The 14,003-nt window shown below is 43.6% G+C and overlaps 1 protein-coding gene across 3 annotated transcripts in view; it reads left to right on the top strand.

The window, feature by feature from the left end:
• Positions 1 to 14,003, top strand: part of uba6 (ubiquitin like modifier activating enzyme 6) — a 455,635-nt gene that overhangs the window by 377,322 nt on the left and 64,310 nt on the right. For all 3 annotated transcript variants that reach the window (XM_063069103.1, XM_063069102.1, XM_063069104.1), the window contains one exon: positions 13,340 to 13,411. In XM_063069103.1, the coding sequence (XP_062925173.1) occupies positions 13,340 to 13,411 (72 nt within the window). The remainder of the gene's footprint in view (positions 1 to 13,339; positions 13,412 to 14,003) is intronic.

The following is a 14,003-nucleotide window of genomic DNA, read 5'->3' on the forward strand; positions in this document are numbered from 1 at the left end:
CTCTGTAGTAACCTTTAAGCTATGAAGCTGCCAAAGCATGCCAAATAACACATAAAAATACACAGCCTATATAAAGTAAGAAATAATGTATGTACAGTGTATCACTTACTGGAATTGGGTAGACAGCACAGAGCACACTGACAATGGTGTGTTAGGCTGAGTCGTCGGAGGTTGGGGTGGTGCAGTGGCCCCCACCCTCCGGGCCACCGACCTATCCCGATCCACGAAGCATGCAGCGGTAGCCGGGATGCACCCAGCACATCTTTAAGAAAAAAGCCGAAATAAACAAGCCCGGCACGTAATTGTCGGCCCAGATCAGAGGCGATTGGCGATTGCATCGCCTCTGATGTGGGCCAACAATTACGTGCCGGGCGGCACCTAATGAATTAGCATGTTTATTTTGGCTTTTTTCTTAATGATGTGCTGTGTGCCTCCCGGCTACTGCTGCATTCTCTGCGAATCGGTATCTGTCCACGGCCCGGGGGTTGAGGTGGTGGGACACTGGGGTGTCATCTCATCACCTGTTTCCATGAGGGCAGGCAGCTCATCTTCTTCTGTGTCTGCCTGCCTCGATGTCGAAGGTCGAGGTTTGTCGTCTGCTGTGGCTGATGTGGAAGGCTTGAAAAACGACAGTATGCTTGACTGCTAGCCTCGCGCATTTTTCTATCATACAGTTCTTTGTAAGCACTCCAAACCATCTTGCAAATATGCCCTAAACCTACTTACCCTTTCAAAATTAAAGTCGTACTTTCCTGCAATCATTGCAATGAAAATCTCACGCAGTTGCTTCACGTTCAGTTCCTGGACGACATCACTTTCGGTCTGTTTGCTACTGCATTCGGTTTTGATTGTTATCCTTTCCTCTTCCAATTGCATCAGCTCTTCATCTATCAGTTCTTGGTCATGGGATGCCAAAACCTCTTCAACATCATCTTCGTCAACTTCCACAAGCCAAACTCACTGTGTCCTTACTTCGTTCACCACAATTGAAATGCTTAATTATGTCTAGTCTTACGCTAAGTGTAACACCCTTACGAGCTCTTTCAGGCTTTTCCAATACCTTAGAACTCATCTTGCTAACGGATGCTCACAGGCACGTGTTTAAGCATTGCCGGCTAGAAGGCAGTTCCGAATCCGGGGGAGGAGCGGCTGCTCGGGGTTTTTTTCACGCGCTGCCTTTTTTCATAACAGTGAAAACACCTTCTGTTAGTGAAAACAGGTAACTAATGTAGGTCTTTCGTAACAGTAAGGTTTCGTAAAGCGAACGTTCGAAAAGCGGGGGACACCTGTATCCGATCCCAACCCCAATCCTAATGTTTTTCAAAAGTTCCAGCACTTCCTCTTTCTTAATGTTGACATGGTCTAGTATATTCAGGCTGTTTTACACTATCCTCACAAATGTCAAGGTCCCTCTTACTGGTGAATACTGAAACTGAAGCTACTTTTAATCAGGGCATTGATCGAGATTTCAAAAGCAGAGTTTTGCGGCAGTTTTTCTGACGTGAGGAGGGGTTCATTAGAAAGAGCCAATAAGAACAATTCAAGTGCAATCAGAGCAGCCTTTCTTTGAGTGGTCATTCATTTGAAGTGTGCCAGTCTTTAGAGTGGCTTTGGCTCATTAGGCTCGGCTGAGGTAAGTTACTGTCACTATGTTCCTATTTGTTAATTATTCATCTGTTAGTTGATAGTATAGTGAGAATGGCTCAAGGGACAGTGTTTTGTACTGTGTGTGGGATGTGGGAAGTCTGTGAGACCTCCATCCTCCCAGATAAACACATCTGCACCAGGTGCACCGAGGTACAGCTCCCGAGAGAATGTACTAAGGAACTGGAGCTGCAGCTTGATGATCTTCGACTTGTACTGGAGAATGAGGAGGTGATAGGCAGGAGCTCCTGGGAGGTTGCAGGGGACAGGTAACTGCCTGACTGTCAGGAGAAGGAGGGGAAATGCACAACAAGTGCAGAGTATGCCTGTAGCTGTTCCTCTCAATAAGAAGTATATAACTTTAGATACTATTGAGAGGGACGATCTAACGGAGGGAGCAACAGTGACCAAGTCTGTGGTGCTGTGGCTCAGAAGAGCAGAACGGTGAAGAGGACTGCAGTGTTGATAGGAGATTCTTTAGCAGAGGAACAGAGATGAGGTTCTGTGGGTGCAGTACAAACACTCTGATGGTACGTTGCCTCCCTGTTGACAGGATCGGGGATGTCCATGTCATTCTGAAGAGGGCTGGTGAGCAGGCAGAAATTTTGGTGCATATTGACAATGATGACATAGGTAGGCAAGTGAAGAGGTCCTGAAGTGAGATTTTAGGAAGCTAGTTAGAAACCTGAGAAACAGGACCTTTGGGGTAGTAATCACTGGACTGCGGCCTGAACCACATGCTAGTGAGGGTAAGAATAGGATGATCTGACAGGTGAATGCATGGCTGAGGAACTAGTGCAGGGGGCAGGGTTTCAGATTTCTGAATCATTGGGATCTCTTCTGGGGAAGGTATGACCTATACAAAAGGGACGCATTACACGTGAACCCGAGGGGGGGTCAAATATCCTTGCGGGCAGCTTAGCTCAAGTTGTTTGTGTGGGTTTGAACTAATTTGGCAGAGGGATGGGAACTGCAGTGATAGTGCTGAAGATGAGGTACTTGGTTTACAAACAGAGGCAATGTGTAGTGAGACTCCTATCAAGGAGAGACTGATGATACGGCAAAATTACAGTCAATGAGATGAGTTACAACATAAATGGTGGACAAAATTGAGAAGGGTGAATACAGGTCTAAAGGTGTTACATTTGAATGCACACAGTATACAGAGAAGAAACCATAGAAACTACAGCACCCTTCTCGGCTGTGCGAAACCATTTTCTGCCTAGTCCCACTGACCTGCACACGGAATAGAAACCATAGAAGGTAGATGAACTTGTAGCTCAGTTATGGATTGGCAAGTATGATGGTGTAGGCATCATTAAGTCATAGCTGAAAGAAGATTACAGCTGGGAGCTTAACGTTCAAGGATACATATTGTATTGAAAGGACAGGCAGGAAGATAGAACGGGTGGTGTGGTTCTGTTGATAAAAATGAAATTAAGTAATTCAAAAGTGTTAAATCGGTGGGGGTAGAGCAAAGAAACTGCAAGAGTAAAAAGACCCTGATGGGAGTTGTACACAAACCCCCAAACAGTAGTAAAGATGTGGTCTACAAGTTACGATGGGAGATAGAAAATGCAAACCAAAAGGGTGATGTTACAGTAGTCATGAGGAATTTTATTATGCAAGTAGATTGGGGAAAATCAGGTTGGTGCAGGATTCATAGGGGGGAAAACCTATGAGATGGCTTTTTAAGAGCAGCTTGTGGTTGAACCCACTAGGGGATTAGTTATGCTAGATTGGGTGTTGTGCAATGAACTGGAATTGATAAGAGAGCTTAAGATATGAGAACCCTTCAGGGCAAATGATCATAATATGATCGAATTCACTCTGAAATTTGAGGAGGAGGAGCTAAAGTCAGACGTATCAGCTTTACAATGAAATAAAGGGAATTATAGAGGCTTGAGAGAGGAGTTGGCCAGAATTGATGGGAAAAGATTGGATGACGCAAGCAGCAAAGACTGGAATTTCTGGAAACAAGTCGGAAGGCACAGGATATATACATCCCAAAGAGAAAGAAGGATTCTAAAAGAAAAATGACACAACTGTGGCTAACAAGGGAAGTCAAAGCCAAAGAGAGGGTATATAATCGAGCAAAATTAGTGGGAAGTCAGAGCATTGGGAAGTCTTTAAAAACCAACAAAAGGCAACTAAAAAGTCATTAAGAAGGTAAAGATAGAATATGAAAGTAAGCCAGCCAATGATATTAAAGAGCATACCAAAAGTGTCTTCAGATACATAAGGCATAAAAGGGAGATGAAACTGGATATTGGACCACTGGAAAATGATGCTGGAGAGATAGTAATGCAGGACAAGGAAACGACAGATGAACTGAGTAAGTGTTTAACATCAGTCTTCACTGTGGAAGACACTAGCAGTATGGTAGAAGTTCCAGGTGTCAGGGGTCATGAAGTGTGTGAAGTTACCTTTACTGGGGAGAAGGTTCTTGGGAAACTGAAAGGTCTGAAAGTAGATAAGTCACCTGGACCAGATGGAATACACCCCAGAGGTCTGAAAGAGATGGCTAAAGAGATCGTGAAGGTATTAGTAATGATCTTCCAAGAATCACTAGATTCTGGAATGGTACCAGAAGACTTGGAAATTGCAAATGTCACTCTACTCTTCAAGAAGGAAGAGAAGCAGAATCTTACTTTAAACTAAGATTGCTGGGGGATGAGAACTGAACTGAAGTGACAGAGGAAGGGGAGGTTGGCTCACAAAGAGAGAAAGCTTGGAAACGGTGTGAAAGGGAGGATAGGCAGGTGATAGAGAAGGGACGCATTCAGACCGATGGTTTTGAGATTTTAATGGAGCTTAGAGCGTGGATCAGCACTTGGAGCTCTGATGTTGTGGCCATTACAGAGACTTGGATGGTGCAGGGGCAAGAATGGCTACTTCAAGTGCCAGACTTTAGCTGTTTCAGAAAGGACAGGGAGGGAGGCGAAAGAGGTGGGAGCGGCACTGTTGATCAGAGATAGTGTCACAGCTGCAGAAAAGGTGGACGTCATGGAGGGATTGTCTACGGAGTCTCTGTGGGTGGAAGTTAGGAATAGGAAGGGGTCAATAACTCTACTGGGTGTTTTTTATAGACCACCCAATGGTAACAGGGACATAGAGGAGCAGACAGGGAGACAGATTCTGCAAAGGGTTGTTGTGGTGGGAGATTTTAATTTTCCAGATATTGATTGGCATCACCCTAGAGTGAGGGGTTTAGATGGGGTGGAGTTTGCTAGGTGTGTTCAGGAAGGTTTATTGACACAATATGTAGATAAGCCTACAAGAGGAGAGGCTGTACTTGATCTGCTATTGGGAAATTAACCTGGTCAGGTGTCAGGTCTCTGAGTGGGAGAGCATTTTGGAGATAGTGATCGCAATTCTATCTCCTTTACCATAGCATTGGAGAGGAATAGGAACAGACAAGTTAGGGAAATGTTTAATTGGAGTAAGGGGAAATATGAAGCTATCAGGCAGGAACTTGGAAGCATAAATTGGGAGCAGATGTTCTCAGGGAAATATACAGCCCAAATATGGCAAATGTTCAGGGGATATTTGTGTGGAGTTCTGCATAGGAACATTCCAATGAGACGGAAAGGATGGCAGGGTACAGGAACCATGATGTACAAAAGTCTGTAGAAAATCTAGTCAAGATGAAAAGAAAAGCTTACCAAAAGTTCAAAAAACTATGTAATGATTTAGATCTAGAAGATTATAAGGCTAGCCAGAAAGAGCTTAAGAATGAAATTAGGAGAGCCAGAAGGGGCCATGAGAAGGCCTTGGCGGACAGGATTAAGGAAAATCCCAAGGCATTCTACAAGTATGTGAAAAGCAAAAGGATGAGACATGAGAGAATAGGACCAATCAAATGTGACAGTAGAAAAGTTGTGTATGGAACCGGAGGAGATGGCAGGAGTACTTAATGAATACTTTGCTTCAGTATTCACTACGGAAATAGATCTTGGCGATTATAGGGACGACTTGCAGCGGACTGAAAAGCTTGAGCATGTAGATAGTAAGGATGAGGATGTGCTGGAGCTTTTCGAAAGCATCAAGTTGGATAAGTCACCGGGACCAGACGAGATGTACCCCAGGACACTGTGGGAAGTGAATGAGGAGATTGCTGAGCCTCTAGTGATAAGGCCTTGCATCATCAATGAGAATGGGGGAGGTTCCGGGGGATTGGAGGGTTGCGGATGTTGTACCCTTATTCAAGAAAGGAAGTAAGGATAGCCCAGGAAATTATATTCCAGAGAGTCTTACTTCAATGGTTGGTAAGTTGATGGAGAAGATCCTAAGAGGCAGGATTTATGAGCACTTGGAGAGGCGTAATATGATTAAAAATAGTCTGCATGGCTGTGTCAAAGGCAGGTCGTGCCTTATGAGCCTGATTGAATTTTTTGAGGATGTGACTAAACACATCGATAAAGGTAGAGCAGTAGATGTATATGGATTTCAGCAAGGCATTTGATGAGGTACCTCATGAAAGGCTTATTGAGAAAGTAAGGAGGCATGGATTCCAAGGGGACATTGCTTTGTGGATCCAGAACTGGTTTACCCACAGAAGGCAAAGAATGGCTGTAGACAGGTCAAATTCTACATGGAGGCCGGTGACAGGTCGTGTGCCTCAGGGATCTGTTCGGGACCCCTACTCTTTGTGATTTTTATAAATGACCTGGATGAGGAAGTGAAGGGATAGGTTAGTAAATTTGCTGATGACTCAAAGGTTAGGGGTGTTGTGGATAGTGTGAAGGGCTGTCAGAGGTTACAGCGGGACATTGATAGGACGCAAAACTGGGCTGAGAAGTGGCAGATGGAGTTCAACCCAGATAAGTGTGAGTTGATTCATTTTGGTAGTTCAAATATGATGGCAGAAAATAGCATTAATGGCAAAACTCTTGGCAGTGTGGAGGATCAGAGGGATCTTGGGGTCCGAGTCCATAGGATACTAAAAGCTGCTACGCAGGTTGACTCTGTGGTTAAGAAGGCATACGGTGCATTGGCCTTCATCAGTTGTGGGATTGAGTTTAAGAGTTGAGAGGTAATGTTGCAACTATATATAGGACCCTGGTCAGACCCTACTTGGAGTACTGTGCTCAATTCTGGTCGCCTCACTGCAGGAAGGATGTGGAAACCATAGAAAGGGTGCAGAGGAGATTTACAAGGATGTTGCCTGGATTGGGGAGCATGCCTTATGAGAATAGGATGAGTGAACTTGGCCTTTTCTCCTTGGAGCGACGGAGGAGGAGAGGTGTCCTGATAGAGGTGTACAAGATCATGAGAGGCATTGATCGTGTGGATAGTCAGAGGATTTTTCCCAGGGCTGAAATGGCTAGCACGAGTTGGCATAGTTTTAAGGTGCTTGGAAGTAGGTACAGAGGAGATGTCAGGGGTAAGTTTTTCACGCAGAGTGGTGAGTGCATGGAATGGGCTTCCATCGCCGGTGGTGGAGGCAGATACAATAGGGTCTTTTAAGATACCCCTGGATGGCTACATAGAGCTTAGATAAGTAGTGGGCGATGGGAAGGCCTAGGTAGTTCTAAGATAAGGACGTGTTCGGCACAACTTTGTGGGCTGCAGGGCCTGTATTGTGCTGTATGTTTTCTATGTTCCTAAAGGAAATTATTGACCAGGTCGTCTGACCTCAGTGGTTGGAAAGATGTTGGAGTCGATTATCAGGATGAGTTCTCAGTGTACCTGGAGGCACATGATAAAATAGCTGTGATCAGCATGGTTTCATCAAGGAAAAATCTTGCCTGATCGATCTGTTGGAATTGTTTGAAGAAATAAAAGTGGGGTAGTCAAAGGAGATTCATTTGATGTTATGTACTTGGACTTTCAAAAGGCCTTTGACAAGGTGCCACATGTGAGGCTGCATTAACAAGCTATGAGCCCATGCTATTATAGAGCTATTATATGCTATTATAGGCACGGATAAAGCAGTGGTTGATAGACAAGAGGCAAAGAGTGAGAATAAGGAGAGCTTCTTCTGGCTGCCTGTCGGTGACTAGTGGCATTCCACAGTGGTCTGTGTTGGGATTGATTCTTTTAAATTGTATGTCAATGATTTGAATGATTTAATTGATGGCTTTGTTGCAAAGTTTGCTGACGATATGAAGATATGTGGAGTGGCAGGTAGTTCTGAGGAAATAGAGAGTTTACAGAAGGACTTGGATTAGGAGAATGGGCAAATGAAGTTAAAAATAGAAGACAATGTTGGAAAGTGTATGGTCATGCATTTTGTAAGAAGAAGTGAAAGGGTAGACTGTTTTCTAAATGCAGAGAAAGTACAAAAATTTGAGGCACAAAGTGATTTGAAAGTCCTTGTACAGGATTCCCTTAAGGTAAATTTGCAGGTTGAGTCTGTTGTGAGGAAGGCAAATGCAATGTTAGCATTCATTTTGAGTGGACAAGAATAAAAAAGCAAAGATGTAATGTTGAGACTTTTTAAAGCTCTGGTGAAGCCTCACTTGGAGTATTCTGAGCAGGTTTGGGCCCCTTATCTTAGAAAGGATGTGCTGAAATTGGAGAGGGCTCAAAGAAGGTTCATGACAATGATTCCAGTATTGAACAGCTTGTCATATGAAGAGCGTTGGATGGTTCTGGGCCTTTATTAACTGGAATTCAGAAGAATGAGGGTGACGTCATTGAAACCTATCGAATGGTAAAAGGCCTTGATAGAGTAGATGTAGGGAGGATGTTTCCTTTGGTGGGAGCACCTAAGACCAGAGGACACAGCCTCAGAATAGAGGGGTGATATTTTTGAACAGAGATGGGGCAGAATTAAATTAGCCAGAGACTAGTGAATCTGTGGAATTCATTGCCACAGGCAGCTATGGAAGCCATGTCTGTGTGTATATTTAAGGCAGAGATTGATAGAATCTTGATTGGTCAGGGCGTGAAGGGATATAAGGGGGAGGCAGAAATTTGGGGCTGAGAGGAAAGTTAAACCAGCCATGATGAATTTGCGGAGCAGACTCAATGGGCCAAATGGCCTAGTTCTGCTCCTATATCTTATGGTCTTATTCCTAACATGATTCAGTAAAAACATTCAATCATTCAGTACACATTCAATCATTCAGTATACATTCAATCATTCAGTACACATTCAATCATACTATGCTGTTTCGTTCTTGCACCGCACATATGTAACATTTAATGACAAGGATCAAAACAAGAACAGCCACTCTACTCCAAGCACACAATCCGTTTTCGGCTGTGGCTTTGACGAAACTGACTGTTGGAACTTGGCTGCAATGGAGAAAAAACTTTGTTTACAACATCAAACTCCTGCCAACTTTAACACCAGTGGCAGAGCTGGAGGAAACAGGGAGAACTTGGCAGAAATTCCTTGATGCTCTTCACTTACAGTACAAATCTGAACTAACAGATACATTTGAGTCTTTGGGCAACATTTGGAGGATGCAGATTAATGTTTTCATGGCCTCTGGTTCTCACAACTGCACTGAAATGCAAGTACAAAGGTATTTCCCCCGAGCAAATTCAAAAAACTGCGTTGATTGTTGGAGTCCAAGATGGGAGGACATAGGAGTGCCTCCAATCCGAAAAACACAATTTGTTCCACCGGGAGACAGTCGAGAGGCATTGCACAGATTCAGCCACATATATCATCACTGAGCACCCTTCAGAAAAAGTCAGTGTTTTCCAGTAGATATTGATCAGAAGCCTAGTCTCCACAGAGGTCTCATAAGCCTCCACAGATACCATCATTGTGGGCAAAAGAGTCCAATTACAAGCATCAAAAGACAGTATGTTGTTCTGTCAGAAGGTAAGGCACCTCAAGAAGGTGTACTTCAATGAGTAGTGCACCTGGAGAAAATAGCTGAATTCAACTATCAACTCTCCATAAGGATACAGCTGGAGCAAAGAAGTAGCCACTGTTTTCCAAACCCATCAAATGGGCCACCAGACAAAATCAATCTCCTTGCTTCGTTATATTCAAGGTGGACAACCAGCGGTGAAATTTGAGCCGGATATAGGGTTAGTCATTCCTTTGGTAAGAGTCCAATCACAAACAAGAGAAAATCTGAAATGCTGGAAATTCAAGTAACACACACAAAATGCTGGAGGAACTCAGCAGGCCAGGCAACATCTATGGAAAAGAGTACACAGTCGGTGTTTCAGGCCGAGACCTTTCATCCAGGACTGATGAAGGGTCTCAGCCTGAAACGTCAACTGTTTACTCTTTGCCATAGAGGCTGCCTGGCCTGCTGAGTTCCTCCAGCATTTTGTGTGTGTTACTTTAGTAAGGGTATTAGTAAGATTCTGAACTTATGACCACCAAATTTGGTACTCCACAGCTACACTGGAGATTGCATGGACATGTGTGGTGTCTTTACAGCAGCAGTGGTTCACTAGGTGGACCTATTTCACTAACCTGTGTGTGGAAGGTCAATGGCCTGATTTGCTGGACAGAAGTTAGATTTAAAAGATGCCATCTGTGCTTTGCTGCATGAGCCATAATCAGGGGAACCCTGCATTGTATCCTCTATTACAAAAGCACCTGTGTGTTTTCTAAACCAATACCATAGTGCAGCAGTTAAGCTCAAGTTTAAAGAGTTTTACAAGGCCTGCCCAGTGCCGTAGCACTAGGCCTAAAGATAGAAGAACTTGACTGACTACAGAGAGCAGATGTGATACAGCTGGCTTTCACAAGTGCCGAATTTAAGGAGTTTGTCAGGAAGAGTGCTCTGAAGCACCTACAATGATACCCTATCACACAGTATCAATGGCCTGCCAGAGCGAATGGTGTAAACAGTGAAACAAACACACGGTGACCTGATGACAAAATTAAACTATTTCCTTTTCTATTACCGGGGTACCCCAAATGAACTTGCAGTGTGTCACCTGTTAACGTTTAAGCATTAACCAGATTAGATTTCCTATGGACAGCCATCTAGGAGAGAATTTGCGGTAAGAAAGGGATCAAGAAATATGATATGCACGCAAGCCTGCTAATGTTTAGTGCCAGAGACGTGCATCTCGCAGAAGGAAACTGGCCACCGGCTGTCATCCAGTGTCGTCACACTCAAGCAATAGAACTTGAGCGAACAGACAGAGAAATTGTTAGGCGACATTTGGAAAAAGTACACCAGTGAACTGCTGTGGAACTAGGAAAGCTACAATAGAGTCCTCTGCTGATGAAGCCAGCGTCCCAGCAGATGAACCAGAGGATTCTTCATCAAGAGAACAGGAAATTCACAGTCCACTGCTTTCAATATCAGCTAACCAGGAAGCCATAGAAAGAGACCCTTGCGGTGGTCCAGATGAGTGCATGCCAGTTGTCCAAGCAAGATGCACATTTCACACTTTTCTTTGTTTACCTCACTTATTCCCTTCTTCTGCGGTTCCCGTGGGGGGTACGGGGAGAGAGATGTACTATTTTAGATCGATCGGGCCTGTTACGCAAGGGAGGCAGTTTCTTTTTGGTTCAGACTTTTGAGTGTGGATGTTTTCATCTTGGCTCACCCAATTCATCACTCTCACACTGTAAGCTGCCTATGTTCCAAACATGACTCAGTAAAAATGTTTAATCATTGTTCTTGCTCCATGCCTACATCAACAATTTATACACTCCAGTTTCTGACTAATAGCGTTATAGTTCCCCCTCCCCCAATAAAATCCTTTTCCGTATCACCTGCGCCTGTCCTTGTTTAAGGGTATGGTAAAGATCAGGGAGTTGCGTGACTGTCTCTGAAATGCTCACCCGGGAGATGTGACACCTGACCTGGTTCACTATCTAGCATCAGATCCACTATGGCCTTTCTTCTAGTCAGTCTGTCTACATACTGTGTCAGGAATCCTTCCTGAACACATCTAACAATCTAAACCTTTTACACCTTTCCAAAATCGCCGCCCAGTCTTTTATTCAGTGTCTATTATTAGTTGTCAGTCCATAGAATTACCCCAATAGAGTGATTGCTCCCTTCCTTGTTTCTGACTTTCACACACACTGACTCAGTGGGGAAACCCTCTACTACATCATCCCTTTTGGTAGCTATAATACTATCTTTAATTAGCAATGCCTCTCCTCCAACTCTTTTTCTTCACACTCTGTACCTTCTGACACATCTAAACCCCAGAACATCTAGCAGCCATTCTTGCCTTTGTGACAGCCAAGTCTCCGTAATACTTCTTGGACATAACAAGTTCTGCCCCATCCAAACCTTTTGCAGTAAGGAGATGTTCAATGTTCTCTATGTGAATATGGTGGGAACTAGGGACTTTTTCCAGTACAGATTTCCCCCGCCATCCGAAGGTAGAGCGTTCCTATGAAACAGTTCGTAAGCCGAAATGTCGTAAAGCGAAGAAGCAATTACCATTTATTTATATGGGAAAATTTTGTGAGCATTGGCAGACCCAAAAATAACCTACTAAATCATGCCAAATAACCCATAAATCCTAAAATAATAGTAACATATAGTAAAAGCAGGAATGATATGATAAATACACAGCCTATATAAAGTAGAAATACTTCTCTACAACGATTGCCTGCACAGATCTCCGTAGCGAAAATCTCACGCAAGCGCTCTCAGCAGAAAATCTCACGCAAGCGCTGTTGACATAAACACGCTCTCCAGTAACCTTTAAACTATGAAGCTGCCAAATCTACCAAATAACACGTAAAAATACACAGCCTATATAAAGTAGAAATAATGTATGTACAGTGTAGTATCACTTACCGGAATTGGGGAATTGCATCGCCTCTGATCTGGGCCGACAATTACGTGCTAGGCGGCACCTAATTAATTAGCATGTTTATTCCGGCTTTTTTCTTAAAGGTGTGCTGTGTGCCTCCTGGCTACCGCTGCATTCTTCGCGAATTGGTACAGTATCTGTCCGGGGCCCGGGTGTTGGGGTGGTGGGACACGGATGTGTCATCTCATCGTCGATCAGAGCAGGCAGCTCAGCTTCTCCTATGACTGCTCGCCTTGATGTCGAAGGTCGAGGTTCATCGTCTGCTGTGGCTGATGTGGAAGGCTTGAAAAACGACTATGCTTGACTGCTAGCCTCGCGCATTTTTCTATCATACAGTTGTTTGTAAGCACTCAAACCATCCTGCAAGTATCCCCTAAACCTACGTACCCTTTCAAAATTAAAGTCGTACTTTACATTGCAGCGAAAATCTCACACAGTTGCTTCACTTTCTGCATTGGGATTCGATTGTTATCCTTTCCTCTTCCAATTGCATCAGCTCTTCATCTATCAGTTCTTGGTCATGGGATGCCAAGACCTCTTCAACATCATCTTCGTCAACTTCCACAAGCCAAACTCACTTTGTCCTTGCTTCGTTCACCACATAACGCTTAATTATGTCTAGTTTCACGCTAAGTGTAACACCCTTACAGGCTTTTCCGACACCTTAGAACTCACCTTGCTAACGGCTGCTCAATGCAACGTGTTAAAGCAATGTCGTTCCGAATCCGGGGGAGAGCGGCTGCTCGGGGCGCACGCTGCCTTTCTTCGTAACAGTGAAAACACCTTCTGAAAGCGAAAACAGGGTACTAATGTAGGTCTTTCATAACAGTGAGGTTTCGTAAAGCGAACGTTCGAAAAGCGGGGGACACCTGTATATATTTTCCAATTTTAGTGTTTAGCATCCATTAATCTGCTGTAAAATAGTGAATTGATTTATTTGTCAAACCACTGAAAATAAGGAAAGGTGTTTGATATGTTACAGGATATCTCCAAAGAAAATATTTCTCAGCTATTGTCTGAAGTTAAGATTCCAAAATTCACACCATCTGCAAAAGTAAGTAATTTTATTCTGGAGTCACACTTGGTTTGGAGCCCTCTAGAAACTATTATTTGCATGGCACTTTGCATCAGTAAGTTGTACTGGTATTTTTCTAGCCATTTAGTCAACAGGCATGAGCTGTAATCTTTTGTCACATGACATTTTTGTGAAATAAAAGACTGCATTAGGTACCTCTGTAGAGCTTGTTAATGTAAATATCTAATGAGCCAACCTTGCAACAGCAACTCAGTGTATAAACACATGCTGACATGTTCAAGAATCAGAATCAAGTTTAATATCTTCAGCATCCGTCATGAAATTTGTTAACTTTGCGACAGCAGTACAATGCAATACATAATAGGAAGAAAAAATTCCAAATTACAGTAAGTATGTGTCTTTGAGTGTGTGTGTGTGTGTGTGTGTGTGTGCATGTGCGTATATTTATATTTATATTAAATAGGTACAGCAAAAAATAGGAAATAAAGTAGTTCAATATCCATTCAGAAATTGGATGGCAGATGGGAAAAATCTGTTCCTGAATCGCTGAGCGTGTGCCTCCTTCCTGGTGGTAGCAATGAGAAGAGGGCATGTCCTGGGTGGAGGGTGT

The sequence above is a fragment of the Mobula hypostoma genome, chromosome 16 (assembly GCF_963921235.1).
Source record: "Mobula hypostoma chromosome 16, sMobHyp1.1, whole genome shotgun sequence".
NCBI lineage: Eukaryota > Metazoa > Chordata > Chondrichthyes > Myliobatiformes > Myliobatidae > Mobula > Mobula hypostoma.